Source organism: Oncorhynchus keta, chromosome 17, assembly GCF_023373465.1.
Source record: "Oncorhynchus keta strain PuntledgeMale-10-30-2019 chromosome 17, Oket_V2, whole genome shotgun sequence".
NCBI classification, from domain to species: Eukaryota; Metazoa; Chordata; class Actinopteri; order Salmoniformes; family Salmonidae; genus Oncorhynchus; species Oncorhynchus keta.
The window spans coordinates 46,577,497-46,597,011 of NC_068437.1; the positions used below are offsets into that span (position 1 = coordinate 46,577,497).

The following is a 19,515-nucleotide window of genomic DNA, read 5'->3' on the forward strand; positions in this document are numbered from 1 at the left end:
TCACACCATGGCCTGTTGAATTTGTAATATCATTTCTGCGTTTGATTTCGGCACAAATTAAAATGTGGCACTGACTCACCCATGGATTGATGTTTCAGCATTGTCTCAATGAAGAGTTCAACTAACCCTGCACGCACAATTACAAGTCTGCTCGTGGCAGGCAGACGAGCAATGTCCATTGCAGGAATCTGATAATCTATGCAACACGTCTGCATTGTAGGTAGCCTGGAACGTGTCCATTCTCAAACTCCATTAAAGAGAGAGAAAAACTGGTACAAAGTAGGAGTTAGTAAGTACATAGAAAATGTGAAATTTAATGCAACATAGTCCTGACCGAATTACAATTAATCAAGGAAATAAATGACCAAACCATCAGACAAGGATGTTTAATACAGGTATATATTACAATGTGCCATGTTATAAGTCAGATCTGTTTTAATAAAAAAATAAGCACTGGGGGAGAAAGTGATACTTTTACCTTTTATTGTAAATTTAAATTCAACATTATCCACATTTAGTAGCAATTAAAGACTTGTTAATTAAGCGTGTCAAGTTATCAGTTTCTCCTTTTTTGCTAAATGAACATTCAGTTCAGAAGTCAGGGAGTTAAACTGCAGTTTAGCCAGGAGGGTCGCAAGCTTGAGATGTTCACGTACGAGGCAAACCGTGGGGAGAGTACCAATATGAAGTGTAACAAGAACCTTGAGTGGTAGACATTGGCAAAGGTGACTAACCGCTTGTGCAAAAGATGTCATTATGATGTCATAAAAGTAGGAGCAATTGAACACGACTGAGGGACTCTTTACAGTATGAGACAGTAACCGTGTTGTACAGTGGAGGATTATCTTATCCTGTATTTGCCAATAAAGTCCTACTCTAAATATATTTTACAGTGATACTCCTCAAAAAAATAATCGTTTCATCATTACAATTGGAATTGTTTTTCTTTAGGTAAAAGAAAAGGTGTGGGCTCACCACCATATTAATAAATATTGCACACATACATTGAGACGTATTATGCTCCACGTCGTCCTCCACATCCTATTTTGCCAACAATAATATCATGAGTATCATCTAGGTATTATACAGATTATGTTTTTAACAGTGTCTGTATAAAAGCATTCATAAAAGTAGACTTCTGTGAGACCAAACCTTTTCTGCCCCCCATTAACCTAATTTGTACAAAGACGATACAACAATCCAGTCATGCAATGTTGGGGTTTTCCGTTTTGTTTGTTTTAAGCGTTCTGCATCTCCTTGCCGATCTTGTAGCTCAGGATCTTGTTCCAGTCAATCTTGGTGCGCGTCACGGGAAGCTGGCGGCGCAAGGCTTTGAAAGTGGTGTCCGACATGGTTTGGTAATTCTCGTTGATGGCAGTCTGACGGGGTAAGAGAAGAGAGGGAAATTCATTTGGGCTTTTGCGTGTCACAATAAGAACCACAATTGACAGGAATGGTCACTCGGTGATGGTATCCAGAGACACTTGCCACTAGTTTGCCATCAACATTACTTGTCACAAAATATAATGCTTCAGTATCATGTGTTATAAATATAACAACTACTTTATTAGGCACACGTGTCCATATCAAAGCTTTCCCAATCTCACACACCTGGTAGTCATTCTCTGCAGCCTCAATGATCTTAATGAACTCCTTTGCAGTTGCAGCTTCGTTCTAGTGAAGAGGATCCAAGTGGAAATCAGAGAGTGAATCAAGAGGTTCAAATAGATTGTCAAACATACATACTAACGTGCATGTACATGTTTTGACGTGTGTTTTTCATCACGTATTCCATGTAGTGATGTACTCACAGAAATGGACATCGACTCCTGGACCTCTTTGTGGCTGACCAACTGAACGTTGCCGTCTTCATAGTAATGAACCTACAACCAGACCGAGAGTGGTGTGTTATTAGTGTGCAATGGTCTGGAACTCAATTACCTTACACGAAAACCATGCGCCCACACACACATACCTGGATTTTCATGATGCCGGCCACTTGAGTGGTGGAGGAGCCAATTGTGAATTTCCACTCTGACCGCCAACGTCCGTTCCTTTACAAAGAGAAGAAATTAAGTATTTAGTATGTCTACAAGCTCTCTAAAGTGAATGCACCAATTTGTAAGTCGCTCTGGATAAGAGCGTCTGCTAAATGACTTAAATGTAATGTAAATGTAAGTGTGTGTTGAGTGTTCTCCCACTCTATCCACTACACAACAGTCTTTCCTAAGAGGTATCAGATCTTGTACAGAAGCTATAAGATCATTATACTCAGGGAGCCTTAGGCTTAGTAAAACTCACCGCAAAGAGGATTGGCACAGACCTATTTCAATTATATTAACCTGATCGGGGCTGGCTCAACAAGGTAACGGGAGGCCAACCATCTCTAAACCAACAGGCACTGGTTAGCCAAGTAGTGAAAAAAGCAAGCTAAGATGGTGTTTGAACAGTGTTTAGCGTGTAAACCAGACAATAGAAGGTTTGCAGGCTAAAACATTTTTAGATTCTGCCTGAAGGGAGTTTGAAGCCATTTACATGACTAGAAATCTAAAATACTTCATTCATCTCACATCTTTAAATTATAAAGTCCATACATACCAGAAGTTTTTGGGTTGAAACTGATGGCACTCGATACACACAATGATGGTTTGATGTCCGTCTATGGTTTTGCCGTAAATCTAAGGGGAGATTTGACACTCAGTGTACTCAGTTAATTCACATTACATGATAAAATGACAAATTTAACAGCGCAGGATCAAGAAGATGGGTGTTATGCAGCCCAGACGTACGGTGCAGACTCCACTGGGGTAGTGCTCCTTGACGTAGGCCCGGACAGCACCATCCACAGCACTCCTCCAGCCCTCCATGGCACCATCCACATCGTGGGGCCGCGGGTCACTGGCCTCCTTCCTCAGGTGGTCAAACTTAAAGGAGATCTTGTTTTTAGGGTCAAGGACCCGCCCATTGCCCAGGTCTCCATGCTCTGTGATTAAGACCTGGAGAGAGATTGAGAGGGGAGATCCGTAGGAAGGTAAGAAGAGGAAAGAGTTGTGCTCTCCTTTCTCCTGATCTACAGTGCAGAAATTATTCAGACCCCTAGACTTTTTCCACATTTTGTTACGTTACAGCCTTATTCTAAAATAGATTCAATCATTTTTCATCCCTCAATCTACACACAATACCACAATGACAAAGCAGGTCTCAATAAAGGTCCCAATAAAAATATACATACACACTACTGTTCAAATGTTTGGGGTCAATTAGAAATGTCCTTGTTTTTGAAAGAAAAGCACATTTTTTGTCCATTAATATCTCAAATTGATCAGAAATACAGTTTAGACATGGTTATAAATGACTATTGTAGCTGGAAACGACAGATTTTGTATGGAATATCTACATAGGCGTACAAAGGCCCATTATCAGCAACCATCACTCCTCCAATGACATGTTGTGTTAGCTAATCATTTCGAACCCACAAGTGCTGATACTCAAGTAGTCTAAAGAAGACCAGTTTTATTTCTTCTTTAAATCAGGACAACAGTTTTCAGCTGTGCTAACATAATTGAAAAAGGGGTTTCTAATTATCAATTAGCCTTTTTAAAATGATCAACTTGGATTAGCTAACATGCCATTGGAACACAGGAGTGATGGCCACAACATGAACCATGTCTACACTGTATTTCTGATCAATTTAATGTTATTTAATGGAAAAAGTAATTTTCTTTCAAAAACAAGGACATTTCTAAGTGACCCCAAACTTTTGAATGGTGGTCGTAAAATAATCACACACACCTTCTACAAATACCTATGTATTTAGCTCGGGTGCATCCTGTTACCATTGATCATCCTTGAGATGTTTCTACCTATGGTAAATTCAATTAATTGGACATGATTTGGAAAGGCACACACCTATCTATATAAGGTCCCACAGTTGACAGTGCATGTCAGAGCAAAATCCAGGCTCATGAGGTCAAAGGAATTGTCCGTAGAGCTCCAAGATAGGATTGTGTCGAGGCACAGATCTGGGGAAGGGTACCAAAACATGTCTGCAGCATTGAAGGTCCCCAAGAACACAGTGGCATCCATCATTCTTAAACAGAAGAAGTTTGGAACCACCAAGACTCTTCCTAGAGCTGGCTGCCAATCCAAACTGAGCAATCAGGGGAGAAGGGCCTTGGTCAGGGAGGTGATCAAGAACCCGATGATCATTCTGGCAGAGCTCTGGTTCCTCTGTGGAGATTGGAGAATCTTCCAGAAGGCCAACCATCTCTGCGGCACTCCACTAAATCAGGCCTTTATGGTAGAGTGACCAAACAGAAGTCACTCCTCAGTAAAAAGGCACATGACAGCCCACTTGGAGTTTGCCAAAAGGCACCTAAAGGACTCTCAGACCATAAGAAACTTCAAAATAGGACAATGATCCTAAGCACTGTAGTGTCTGACTATCATTGAATGTGAAGACAGAATGACAAAATAACAATGTGTATTTATTATTACGGGATTAAATTAATCATGTAAACTTTAACTAGGAAGTCGGGGCACCATGGGAAAATGTTGAGTCTATTTCCCTAATCGACTCTCCACATATTTTCATATCTTATAGAGCACAGTCTTGTATCAATGTATTATTACCTCATCAGTTGTCATTACTGAACGTCGCAAACCCTTGGATATCTGCATGAACCCTAGTTTCCATAACGAATCAGCGATACACAAATTGGCTTAGTATATAAATAATTAACTAGCTAAACAAATCACAGAAATAAACAAACAATATAGTTATTGGCTACTAACACAATGTATTGATAAGGCCCTACTGCGCTAAACCGTAATGACGTCTTGGTAGACTGGGGACAGATAAAAAGTGGGAAAAGCTAAATGGATTCACTAAACAGAGTTGAGAATTATATTCATTGAAATGCTAATCCTTTGCACATGAACGGCCACTCATTTGAACATAATTGCAATGTATATATTTATGCCCGTATGTCGTTGTCGTCTTCTCTGTTGGAATCGCCGGTCTGTCTGCTGGAGAGTCAGTTCATCATAGAGTCTCTGGTTAACTTCCCCAGAAATCACATAGTCTTCCGTAGTTGTCGCTTTCTCAGCGGCTCTGGATAGTGTCTGTTGTAATGGATCCGTCAGGCGTACAGATGGTCGTTACATAGAATATATGCTTCCGCGGTTGACGGTATTCTCGTAATAGACTTACGTCATTTCCAGCTGCAGACCAGTAATTCTACATCTAGGATCTTATTCTGTAGTGATTGATAGTCTGAGTTTAACCATTTCCAGCCGAGTAGCCAACGCTACACGCTGTCTGGTCTCCGTAGCCTATAAAGTTGTAGTTCTTAACCATTTCAACATGTAGCCACAGCTCCATGCTTTCTGGTCTAATGTAAATTTAGTCGGAAGTGGGTTTTATGCACTTCTGGGAAAAGGGGCGTTCCATGACGCCGATGTAATGTCAATGCTCACGTGGGCGTGGCCACTGATTTGGTTAACTATATGAAAACCCATATTTTCTCATTTAGGTTAACATCACATGACATCTTTTCACAAATAGTTTGTTTAAAATCACATACCCCATAATTAGGTGTACACAATCAAAGACACAGTGATGAGTGTTTCCTGTCCTTCATGAGATCACCAACTGAAACACTCGTCATGCCTGTCCCTTAAATGTCCACGGACCACGCACATTCTTGAAAATATAAATGTTGTTTAATTATCCAACCTTTTGATGTCCAAGTGTTTCTCCGTGTCCCACAGTTTACATTCCAATCTCGAACACTACAGAGCACAGAGGCAGTATTTTACGACCGCCATAAAAAACAGCAGACTTCCCGCTCTCCCCCTCTACGGGAGAGAGCACGCTGTAGAGCGGATCCACAGTAACCTGATCCTTCAGATCTCCACAGGAGAGAGAACGCTGTAGAGCGGATCCACAGTAACCTGATCCTTCAGATCTCCACAGGAGAGAGCACGCTGTAGAGCGGATCCACAATAACCTGATCCTTCAGATCTCCACAGGAGAGCGCACGCTGTAGAGCGGATCCACAGTAACCTGATCCTTCAGATCTCCACAGGAGAGTTAAGACAGCACACAGCCAAGACAACATAGTAGTGGCTTTGGGACAAGTCTCAGAATGTCCTTGAGGGGCCCAGCCAGAGCCCGATCGAACATCTCTGGAGAGACCTGAAAATAGCTGTGCAGCAACGCTCCCCATCCAACTTGACAGAGCTTGAGAGGATCTGCAGAGAAGAATGGGAGAAACTGCCCAAATACCGGTGTGCCAAGCTTGTAGCGTCATACCCAAGACTTGAAGCTGTAATCGCTGTGGCAAAGTACTGAGTAAAGGGTCTGAATACTTAGGTAAATATGATTTGTTTTATTTGTAATAAGTGAAATAAAAACTAATTAATTTTAGAATAAGGCTAACATATCATAACTGTTGAAAAAGGGGTCTGAATACTATCCGAATGCACTATATTCCTGATACGCATTCTAGTGTGTGCTAAGCAGAACATTTATTGATGTATCGTTGTGTTACCTCGGCAACACCACAACCACACTAATCTGGAATAGTACCACCATAGTACTAGAAGAGGAATTATTGTTTGTGTATAAAAACATAATACAATCAATATGCAACAAGGCTAATATTCAGTCCATTGAATAAAACATGATCCCTAAGGTAAGTCTGAAGGCACTAGGCTTCATTCCTTTATGTAGTTATTCTCAGAATCCATGACTAGAGCTGTTAATCCCCATTGTGGCTTGTTTCTAATGATACTAGGTTTGGAGTCACTAGCATCTATAGGCTTTAACTGGATAAAGGCTGTGAATTGTGAAAGCTGATGAAAAACATGAATGTCTTCTTTCACTGTAGTCCTACCTGTTCGTCATATCTCTCTATTTTCACCGGGGTAAACTGGTCCACGTTGTACTGTGCAAAAGCACTAAAGAAACAGACAAACAGGTACAAGGTTTAATCAGTGCCAATAATGAATGACTTCCTGGAGAAACAAAGACCTCTTTCAAAGAGATATTTCTAGTTGGTTAATAATGTACTCATTCTGTTGATAGTTTGGATGTGAGCAGACCACGGGTCTATATTTCATCACTTACTGTGCTGCACCTTCCCTGAGCAGATTGTCATTGTTGAGCAGCAATCGTACATCTGTGGGAAGTACAGAACCACACGTCAGAGTTCAGAAACCTACAGCACACAGGAGGATTCACATCAAATCACATCCCTCTCCATCATACATAAACATTCCAGTCACAGGGCTATCATGGAGACAAAACTCATAGACAGAAGGGCAACCAGTGGAGCACAAACCCCATTGTAAATACAATATATTTTCCCTTTCATACATCAACTATTAGCACAACACTGTATATAGCCAATAACACCATTTGAATGTTTTATTTTTTTAAATGTTGAGTGAAATGTTTACTGTTCACTTTGACTGTTTATTTCACTTGCTTTGGCAATGTATACATGTTCCCATGACAATAAAGCCCCTGAGAGAGAGGGAGAGAGAACGAGTAATGTTTACTAATGTTTCCCTTTTGTTAATTGTATATTCCATTTGCTTTGGCAATGTAAACATATGTTTCCCATGCCAATGAGGCCCTTTATATTGAATAGAGAGAGACCAAAAGAGCGAGAGACTGACAGCCTGTCTTCTCGAGAGCCAGGTCTTGCTATGTCTCAGCCTCCAGTATTTATGCTGCAGTAGTTTGTGTCAGGGGGCTAGGGTCGGTTTGTTATATCTGGAGTACTACTCCTGTCCTATTCGGTGTCCTGTGTGAATTTAAGTGTGCTCTCTCTAATTCTCTCTTTCTTTCTTCCTCCTCTCTCGGAGGACCTAATCCCTAGGACCAGGTCTCAGGACTACCTGACATGATGACTCCTTGCTGTCCCCAGTCCACCTGGCCATGCTGCTGCTCCAGTTTCAACTGTTCTGCCTTATTTATTGGACCATGCAGGTCATTTATGAACATTTGAACATCTTGGCCATGTTCTGTTATAATCTCCACCCGGCACAGCCAGAAGAGGACTGGCCACCCCACATAGCCTGGTTCCCCTCTAGGTTTCTTCCTAGGTTTTGGCCTTTCTAGGGAGTTTTTCCTAGGCACCGTGCTTCTACACCTGCATTGCTTGCTGTTTGGGGTTTTAGGCTGGGTTTCTGTACAGCACTTTGAGATATCAGCTGATGTACGAAGGGCTATGTAAATAAATTTGATTTGATTTATGTACACACTGCCCACAAAATGAGCTGCACTTCCTAACCTTCTGCCAAATGTATAACCAGAGAGACACATATTTCCCTCAGATTACACAGACCCACAAAGAACTTGAAAAAAAATCAAATTTGATAAACTCCCATATCTATTGGGTGAAATACCACAGTGTGCCATCACAGCAGCAAGATGTGACCTGTTGCCACAAGGGCAACCAGTGAAGAACAAACACCATTGTAAATACAATCCATATTTGTGTTATTTTCCCTTTTGTACATCGTTACAACACTGCACACACACAATATGACATTTGAAATGTCTTCATTGTTTTGATACTTCGTGAGTAATGTTTCTTGTTATTTTTTTATTTCACTTTTGTTTATTATCCATTTCACTTGCTTTGGCAATGTAAACATGTTTCCCCATGCCAATAAAGCCCATTAAGGATCGGACACTTTTTTTCAATTGTCGCCTGAAATTACATACCCAAATCTAACTGCCTGTAGCTCAGGACCTGCAACAAGGATATGCATATTCTTGATACCATTTGAAAGGAAACACTTTGAAGTTTGTGGAAATGTGAATGTAGGAGAATAACACACACTAGATCTGGTAAAAGAACATGTTTTTTTCTTTGCATTTACTTTTTTATATATATTTTTTCCACCATCATCTTTGAAATGCAAGAGAAAGGCCATACACATTAAGATAGGAGCCTAGGTATAACTTTGATTTTGTCCACAAGATGGCAGCATGTGTGCAATGTTTCAGACTGATCCAGTAAGAATTACTACACAATATTTTGCAATCAAGCCTGCCAGGAGTTTACCCAAATGTGCTAAATAGTTCAATTTATACATTCAAGTACATAACTATAGAGTATATACCAAAATGCTACGGTAATAGCATTGCCGTGATGCATTTTGTTGTTGTGCACGATCCTCAAACATAGCATGGTCTTTTTTGTCAGTCATAGCTACTGTAAGTTGGACACTACAGTTAAATTCTTGTTAATCTGAGCTTTCTGCCCATGTAAAGACATGTCTATGTCCCGAAAAGTTGGCTGTTGTATACGATGTTTCCTAGTCACATTATCGCATATTGAGCAACAACTGTCCCGGTTTAGGGACACCGATCCCATAAAGGTTCAATTTAAATTGAGAGCCCTAGGATGAAGCTAAACCAGCCATGGCAAGTTCACACACTGTAAAGGGCTGTGAAGGGCTGTGAATTCAAAGAGATGAAAGGGGAAGTGTTGACACTCTGTGTGTGTGTGTGTGTGTGTGTGTGTGTGTGTGTGTGTGTGTGTGTGTGTGTGTGTGTGTGTGTGTGTGTGTGTTGGGCTGTGAAATGGAGGCACTCAGAGGTGACAAAGCTAATCATGGATGTGGGCAGGAGTACACACTCACACAACCAATGTGCTAAATAGTCCCTGGTTTTGGTCCTCTACGGTCGGCCCGTTTGTGATCATACGCACTGGGCTGAGGCCCCAAGGCAGGGCTGCCCTACTGACCCAGAGAGTCAGGATGTTTCTCAAAATGCATATTACCATGCTCCAAGCATGCAAATTGTCTATATCAAAGTATGCGAAGCACTTTGAATGCGTACTCCCGTTTGTACATATTGAAGCATAGATCTGAAAGTATGCTAAGAAATATTACACTAAATGTATTAAAATTTGAACTGAAGCGAAGTTAAAATACCCTCCGACTTCAGAATGAAATGTTGCCTATTCACATCTCATATGTTGCAAGACTACAATATTTTATCTTGGTACGTTAATAAATATACGGTGTTAATTTTGGCATGTTTACCTGATCGCAGTCAAAGGGGCTTACTGGCTAGATACTACTGTTAGGTAGCCAGATCGCCACGAAGAATTGGTAACTACAAACGAAAAATGTACATCTACCTTGCATAACATTAGTTTTAGGTCATTTTTGCCTGTATAAATTGCTGGCTAGCTAGAGTATTACAATACACATATATCTAACTAATAATTATGTAAAACGTTTGCATTGAGTATATCTGGTTTCGTCAATTGTTGCCATTTTCCTGGCTGGAAGAAGGATCAGTGAATGGGGAGGTGCAGCATGAGGTACTACAGTAGGGGGTGTGCAGCATGAGGTACTACAGTAGGGGGAGGTGCAGCATGAGGTACTACAGTAGGGGGAGGTGCAGCATGAGGTACTACAGTAGGGGGAGGTGCAGCATGAGGTACTACAGTAGGGGGAGGTGCAGCATGAGGTACTACAGTAGGGGGAGGTGCAGCATGAGGTACTACAGTAGGGGGAGGTGCAGCATGAGGTACTACAGTAGGGGGAGGTGCAGCATGAGGTACTACAGTAGGGGGAGGTGCAGCATGAGGTACTACAGTAGGGGAAGTGCTTTCTCAAATGTAACGTTTTATGCGTTCTCCACACTCTCGTTCTCTGGAGTACGTTATTGTGAGGACGTCCTGGGAGAATGCACTCGGGCATGGAGTGTGGAGTACGGTAGAAACATCCTCAGTCTGGCCTTTGTGATGACTGTCATTCATTCATTCAATCATTCATTATGTTAGGAGCATAGTGCATGGTCTGATGGGGATTATGGGCCAGCGACTCAGTCTCTCCCGCTCAGAAATGCCCCGCAACAGGCTAGTAGAAAACTAGACAGTGCATGTGGGTGTGAGACAGAAATATTGAGATACAGAGAGAGAAGTCTGTTCTGCAGTGTGTGGTTTCGAGATGCGAAGGGTTATCGGTGTCAAGTGACACGCTCATCAGGATGCTGTGACTGGATGCTCTTCCAGTTATAACTGTGGCGTTACAGCAGGTAAATTGGGAGTTGTGGCGCTCAGACCAGTATCCTGACTTTGGGCGATAGACAGACACACACACATAAACCCCCCCACACACAGACAAACTCTCACCATTGAAAACTTCGTTGAACTCTCCCGGTGGGGCGTGGATGACAAAGTTTGCTGCTATGCGTACCTACAAAACAGCAAGACAGACACTTTAAAAGCTGACATCCGCATCACCGGCTTATTTGTTATTGTTGTTTATGAAACAGAGGAGCATCGTGGTAAAAATAAATGAGAGAAAAAGTGCCTGGTTAGAATCCAGCCCACTGCCATTTCAGCACACTCATCTATCAATTTTTTTTTTTGATTTAAGATGCATTGGAATGACTGCATCAGTTAATAAAAACATAAATATGTGCCATAAAAATGGCACCCTATTCCCTATATATACATACTAAAATGTTATGCATACACTGCTGTTCTATTGCATTTGCAATGATTTCCAAGGTAAATTAAATCAAATCTGTTTGTTGTTTAAAGTCATTTCTTTGATGTCACAACAATAGACATATCAGGTAGATGTATTTATCCATTTATTGCAATTTGGCTTTGGTTTCAGTCAGAGGATCCCCTCTTTCCATGACTACGTTAATCAGTTATTAAAAACCTTGTCAATAAGGGGAAGTGCGAAACACACAAGCAACCCCTCTAACCCCATCTAATGAGGACTGTATTGTCTGTTGCTAAGCCCAACGAAAGGACAAATAGTGCGTTTACAACCACAATTCTCACTTCTCAGCCATCATGCACCCAGAGTTGTCCTCTCTTCATAACATAACTGTCTGTCTGTCCCCTGCTGCACCACATTTCCTCTTTGGAGGTCACATGTGAAACTGACAGCGTGGGGCAGGCAGCCCCTCCCTCCCCTGGTGGCTCATGACCATATAAGGGCATGAAAATGTGCTGAGGAGCCTAGTAGTGAAGTGCACCCCTCCCTCTCTCTGCTAGGGGTAGGGTTTGGCTAGTCTATCATCCCTGTTCCCCACCTCCCCTGGACTGACAGGCTGGGAAAGTGTGCGGCTGCAGATTGATTCTCACTAATGAGTGATGATAGGGTGAAAGCAAGAGAGGTGCTCTGGGATTCTTGTGTGTCTTCGTTGCTGCTGGCCTTGCTCTGGGGAAAAATAAAATAAAGTGTTCATTGCTAAAAATGGAGCCATTTGGATCAGGCCTCCCTTATTATGCTTCAGAGCAACGTAAACATACGTTCATTGAAAGTAGTCGCGCTGCAGTGTTATCTGCTATGCTCAGTTTAAACTAGCTGAGGACCACTCGACTCCATACTCTTACATCGTTGCAGAGTTGATAACTGGCCGTACTGATAACTGGTCACGCGATTTGCGAGCAACAACATGGAGTCACCACCATCAGTCAATACTGGTAAAATGTTACATTCTGGAAATACTTACCTTTACCACTGCGGTTCTTCCGCAGGGTGCTGAAATTCATTATTTTAACAAAACTTAGAATACAACTGACTTTTTCCTAATTGGTGTTGCTCAACTGGAGACGTAACTTAGCTGCCTTGATGTGCTACGTAAACAGATTCAATTGGCACAAATTAGGAAATATTCGGTTGTATTCAAAAGTTTATTAAATAGTATGAATTTCAGCACCCTGCGGAAGAACCGTGGTTGTACAGGACAAACATAGGTAAACGTAAGCATTTTAACATTTAAAAATCTGTTGTTCTGCCCCTGAACAGGGAAGTTAACCCATTGTTCCTAGGCCATCATTGTAAATAAGAATCTTCTTAACTGACATGGCTAGTCAAAAAGTTAAAAAATAAATAAAATAATAAGTTGTCGTTAGTAATTCACACGACCAGTTAACAATACTCAACTCTGCCTCGATATAACAGAGTTGAGCGTTCCTCAGCTACATGTACACTCAACACTGCTCTTATAGCCTAGCATCGTGAGATGCTGTGCCTTTTTATTTCACTGCTAATCTTCGTCAGGTCTATATTGTAAGAGAATTGAGTCTTTAAAAAAACATTAGGCCTACCCTTATTCGACCCCATTATAGCATTACCCTACCAATGCACTGTGTTAACATTGATGTAGTGACACTAACACAAGACGTCTGTTGGGCGTGAATAAAAAGGCATGATGCACTTAAATTAGGACTATTGGGGTGATTCTCAAGAAACCAATTTAAACCATGTCAGTAGTTAGTTACTAAACCATGGTCCATGATGCATCTGTTTCACCAGCTGACTTCCTGGTTAAAAAAAGGCTCAATAAATGACTATCAATTCAGTGTAATCACTGGCCCATAATAATATCATTATCACTTGGCCATCTTTATTCTTTAACATAGTGTGCGTCATAACAGGAGATAATGCAGGTATTGTTCAGACAGAGCAAACAAACTGTTCTTCCACATTAACCTCCAAATTCAATCACAACTTTATTGAATTGAAAGTGATTTACTGAAGTGAGAAGTGGTAAGAGGCATGCTGTGATCATCACCAGGTTGCTTTGAGGGTCTTTTTGCACCCCACCATAGTGAAGATCAAGGAGTCAGACTAGGTGAGACTGAAGAGAGGAAAGCTAGAAGTTAGCCAGCTGACCTGACAGTGACAGATGTAGCCTGGGACAAGGGCACCGGTGTCACCTCAGTAGGGCTAGCCTGAGACAGCCTCTGAAGGAAATTTTTTGTGACTTGTGACACTCACTTTAAATCTGACAGCTAATGATAATACCAAGGGTAAGTGAAGTGGTCGTGTTTCATCGAGTGCTACTGTCTAACCAGCAGTAACATCAGTAGAAGCGAGAAGTGAGGAAAGGACCAACCATTACTTGGATACTTAGTATGTTTAGTAAACGCCTACTTCCTCATGACAATCTAGTAGTCGACATTTAACTGAAATCACTTGGCGTCAGAGAAAAATAATTCATCACAACAGATTGTCTAAATACAAACACTGATGGTGGCAAACTTTAGAGATTTTTGCCACGTCCTTTATTAGAGATGCTGCTGTGTCTGACTAACTGGCTGTTTGGTGTGAGAGCTGGAGCTGTCGTGTCCACAGAATTAAATACATGATCTTGTGACGCTAGGTTTGGATCACACCCACACACAATGAGGTCATTTCAAAGGAACACTGATAACAGACCGGCTCCAAGGAGGATTTGTTTTTTTTACACTTTTTTTTTACACCCAACAAAGGACTTAAATCATCTTGTTTCAAATTTGGCCATGGAATTAGACACCCACCCTATTCGCTATAATCTTATAAAACACACTTTGGCCTAGACGATAGCCTAACACATTCACAAAGCCATGCATGCGTACACACACAGAGAGACCCCCTGCAGGAGCCTAGTGTTTGTAAGCTCCTGGGCAGACAGTCACCAGATGCTCTCTGTGTTCTCTGTCCTCCAGTGATGATGTGTTTCGGTTTCCCCACATTCACACTCTCAGGAGCATCTGTTATTCCAAAACACACAGCTCTAGAACACCATCCCTAATCCCAGAATCACACTTCTTATCAGAACACTCCAGAACTCTAAACCATGAGGGAGGAGGAAGGGGTCTATCTGGCCTGCAGGCATCCTATAGATGTGTACTCCAGGGGGCTAAATCCTCCATCCTGGAACCTCTCCATCCATCCCCATATTTGTGATACATGAATTGGCACCTTGAGCACAGTACAACTAGAAAAACAGTACATGGGTAGCAGCTTCTGTTCTGTCACAACCATTGAGGCGATGAGAAGAATAGCCACAAATAAAGAAGATAATCATCCCCATAATGTCCCTGGAAGTAACTGGACCAGAACCTCTAAAATAAAATGGGGCAAAGGACAAACACACGTCTACCATTGAGCTGTTTATAGTCACTCTTCCACAAATCTTCATCTTTGAAGAACTTGAGACCAGTGACATTCTAGCCCTTGTTACGGTTAGTTTGACAAATGCAGATAGTGTTTCCCTTACCAATACTACTTACTACCCAACGCCTAAACAAATTCAGAATTAGGGTAGTTCATTCTTGTTTCAACTGAATGTTATTGCTGTTTTAGGGCCCTATAAAAATGTTTTATTTTTCAAACTTTTAATAGAAAAACAACAAAATGTCATGTTCTAAGTTCACAATAATGCTTAAACCACAACAGGAGACCACTTGAGATCTGGGAAAAAATCTAAGACATTTTAAAATGAGTTTGTATTGTTTGGTTGGTGGTGTTTCTATAGCACTCATGTGATTGCAGAATTTCCCAAATAAAAGACCACTGGATCGAGGCAAATGATATTCTGCCAGGTAGGTCTAGGCTTCATTATAGTTAATAACCGGTTTGGGATAGGGGCAGTATTTTCACATCCGGATGAAAAGTGTGCCCAAAGTAAACTGCCTGCTGGGATATGCATATAATTGGTAGATTTGGATAGAAAACACTTTAAAGTTTCTAAAACTGTTAAAATAATGTCTGTGAGTATAACATAACTTATTTGGCAGGCGAAACCCCGAGGACAAAGCATCCAGGATTTTTTTTTTTTTTTTGAGTTCACTGTATTTTCAATTGGTTTTCTATGGGAGCCTAGATTTCTGTGGCACTTGGTTGCAGTTCCTAAGGCTTCCACTAAATGTCAACAGTCTTTAGAAATTGGTTGATGTTTCTCTTTAGAGAAATGAAGAAGTATGGCTATTCAGAACGAGGGTCCAGCCTAGTGTACTCGTTTGGGGTGCGTTACCTGAAGCTCGCTCCACTTTAATTTTAGCCGCAATTGAACCCAGTGTATTCCGTCTTAAATTTGATTGGTTATTTACGTTTTAAAATACCTAAAGATGGATTAGGAAAGTTGTTTGAAATGTTTGGACCAAGATTACAGGTAATTTATTAGATAAATGGTAGTCATGTTGGGCGAGTTGGAACCGGTGTTTTTCTGAATCAAACGTGCCAAATAAATGGACATTTGGGGATATAACGATGGAATTCATTAACAAAAAGGACCATTTGTGATGTTAATGGGACATATTGGAGTGCCAACAGAAGAAGATCTTCAAAGGTAAGGCATGAATTATATCGTTATTTCTGACTTTTGTGTCGCGCCTGGCAGGTTGAATTATGATTGTCATGTGTTTGTTTGATGGGGTGCTGTCCTCAGATAATAGCATGGTTTGCTTTCGCCGTAAAGCCTTTTTGAAATTTGACACGGTGTCTGGATTAACAAGAAGTTAAGCTGTATTTTGGTGTATTGCACTTGTGATTGTATGAAAGTTAAATATTTCTAATAATTTATTTTGAATTTCGCGCTCTGCAATTTCAACGGATGTTGTCGATACAGTGGTCAAGTAGGTATTTGAGAGCGACACCAGAGAGACAGCGCTGGGGCTGGGCAGTTATATCTGTAGTTTGCAAGCTCGATTGCTACTGGCTCTGAGGCGGCACTTAACCTTCCATATGAACCCATCTATAGGCCATCTTCGAGCCCACTCAATGAGCTAGGCGTACATAGGTCTACTACATTCAGTAGGCTACTCTGGAAAGCCTTCTATGCCATTAGGCTAGGCCACATTGTTGCAATTGCTGGGCTCTGAAAGACAAACCACTGCATTGTCTCTAGCTAAGACTTTTGCATGGTACGCTCTGGCACTTTGAGCAAGTTCAACCCTCACTTGGGTATATCAACACAGACTAGCATTTTAAAAGATGACATGTACGCAACTTCACATCTGGCAGTGCTAAGAAACAGAGGTAGGATACGATACGTCCAGCAGCATCTCTTAAGTGGAGCGCAAACAATCTAATGCCAATCTCCTCTGATGCGCGGCCCTGCGTAACAAGGAAGCTGGCAGGCCTGCACCGTAAGGGCACTTAAAGGGGAAAAAATGGCTTGATGACTATGGTGTTGACTCTTCCTTCCTAAATCATTTAAAAATGTAGACTTTGTTTTTTCAAATGTTCACTAAAACCCAGAGGGGCAACTCTGTCTTCCCTAAATATCACAGTTAATGGTTAGGAAAGTAATCCACCCCAAGAGATAAAGATCAGTCCCGAGCAGCAAATATAAGGTCTCACAAATAACTTGTTGGTCCATTTGGTTATTTAAAAAAGGGACTTGTTTATGACTTTTGCATCTACACCCATGGCAGCTGTTTCCTGACAGCGAGCTGGCTGTCACGGGATGTGAGATAACGAGACAAGGCAAGTGTCAAAACACACATTAATGCATCATTAGCTCCACAGACACAGTACCTTTAGAAAGTATTCACACACCTTCACTATTTACACATTTCGTTGCATTACAGCCTGAATTTAAATGGATTAATTTACATTGTTCACTGGTCTATCTACAATACCACATAATGTCAAAGTAGAACTAGATTTTTTTGTTTGTTAAAAAAAAAAATGTAAGAATGAATTGTCTTGAGACAATAAGTATTCATCCCCTTTTATGGCAAGCCTAAACATTTTTTTTAAAATGTGCTTTACAAATCACATAAGTTGCATGGACCCTGTGTGCAATAGTGTTTAACATGAATGGCCCAACGCTCTAACCACTAGGCTACTTGCCACCTTACACTGGAAGTCTACACTGGAGTCGCTTATCAAGACAGTGAATGTTCCTGAGTGGCCGAGTTACAGTTTTGACATAAACCTACTTGAAAATATATGGCAAGACCTGAAAAGCAATCAAGCAATGATCAACAACCAATTTGACAATGTTTAAAGAAAGACTCACAGCTGTAATCGCTGCAAAAGGTCCTTCTACAAAAATTGACTCAGGGGTCTGAATACATGAATTAGATATTTATGTTTTTTTTAAATGCATGGAAAATTAACTACATGTATCAACTTTGTCATTATGGGGTATTGTGTGTAGAAGGGTGAAATAACATCTATTTAACCCATTTTGAATTCAGGCTGTAACAACAAAATGTTGAATATGTCAAGTGGTATGAATACTTTCTGAAGGCACGGTCTTTAGATAAATTCAATTGAGACACTAGAACAGCCGGTAGGCTGCTGAAAGAGTTTCCCTAGCATGAGAAGACTTGAATGCAAAATACATGGCCTAAATACCATTACTTGTGTTGTATTCGTACTACCTGACAACAGTGATGCACTGTAGCTAACGTTAGCTAGCTAAAATATGTGTGGGGATATCATGAGTGAAGCCAGCTCGACTTGAAGTTGTGGTTTACTGGGCCGGGTGGGGGTGAATGTTATGTTACATCTCGGCGACATATGGTGGCTCAGTCCTTACACTCAACCCACAATAATTAACGTGCTAGCATGATTAGCTAATGTCTGTGACTGATGGGGAAGAGGGAGCCACACCCATTGGACGATGCCCTGTCAAAATCCTAATAAACTTCTGACGTTAAGATGTTGTGGACAAACTAGTTGAAGATGAATAATGTTGAACATTGATCTGAAGTAATTTCTTGTGCAGTGGTTAATTTACTGCTATTCCTTTTAAGGAAATGAGAATGTACAGCCAACCCGCGATAGATACTGTTGTCATCTCAGTTTAGCTAGCTTTCTAGTGACAATGATATCATGCTAGCCAGCTTGGTTTAGCAATATTTAAATCCGAGATTCAACAATAGTCATATCCGTCACAGACAAACAGCAGTAAATTGCACATGATTAGTATATGAACACGAACAGGGCGTGTAGAGCTCGAGGTGGTGACTTGATTAAACGTTATCTGCTCATTCGTGAGAAGTTGAGACACGATCACACAAAGCGATAAAGAAACACAAATTACAGCACGGCATTGGTTACAAGATTCACGATTAGAGAGGGGGGGGGGTGAGATGTTCGCGTTAGTTTATTTGTTATACGCTGCATGGTTCCTATTTCAGAGATAGGACCGTACAAGGAGTCTCCATTTGAGGTTCGCAAAGGAGCGGAAGTTGGGCAGAGACTGCCGAGCTAAAAATATAGACTAGCAGAGCGAGAAATCGCGGTCTGTTTATGCACAGTAGATTCATATTTTTAATAAACGCACACATACCTACACGATATCATATGTCATCCAATCAAGAGATGCTAAAAAAATGACATCTTACCTTCTCCTCATCAGATAACTGCTCTTCATGATCCGCCATCTTTTCTTCCGGCACCACCAGCTTGTAGAAGCCACATCTGACGTCATCAAATGGGAGGATTCGGCAACAAATGCCACATTCATATCCTAGTCAGAACTAGGAAACTCGGACATTTCCGACTGATGAATTTTTGAACGCGGCACGGGTATATCTACAACCAGTTTGCAAGTCGGAAATATCAGAGTTTCTTAATTCCGACTAGTAAAGGAACGCGACAATATTAGTTGCTTTTGATTGGTGTGCAGGCCAATTAAAAACTGTATGTCGCTTCACCAATCAGGGATTAATTGTTATTCATAAGCAGTGTAGTCCTCCCTTTGTTAAGTGTTTTGAACATACAGCCAGC

General features: G+C 41.1%; 1 protein-coding gene across 1 annotated transcript; it reads right to left on the reverse strand.

Moving 5' to 3' along the window:
• Nucleotides 1-372: 372 nt before the first annotated feature.
• LOC118370722 (F-actin-capping protein subunit alpha-2) lies at nt 373-19,268 on the reverse strand. The gene is made up of 10 exons (XM_035755811.2): nt 19,131-19,268; nt 11,169-11,232; nt 7,133-7,184; nt 6,900-6,963; nt 2,790-2,996; nt 2,599-2,678; nt 1,976-2,054; nt 1,812-1,883; nt 1,612-1,674; nt 373-1,379 (listed from the first exon to the last, which is right to left on the reverse strand). Exons 1-10 carry the CDS (start codon nt 19,167-19,169, stop codon nt 1,239-1,241), a joined length of 861 nt encoding a protein of 286 aa, XP_035611704.1. The 5' UTR covers nt 19,170-19,268; the 3' UTR covers nt 373-1,238.
• Nucleotides 19,269-19,515: the final 247 nt, after the last annotated feature.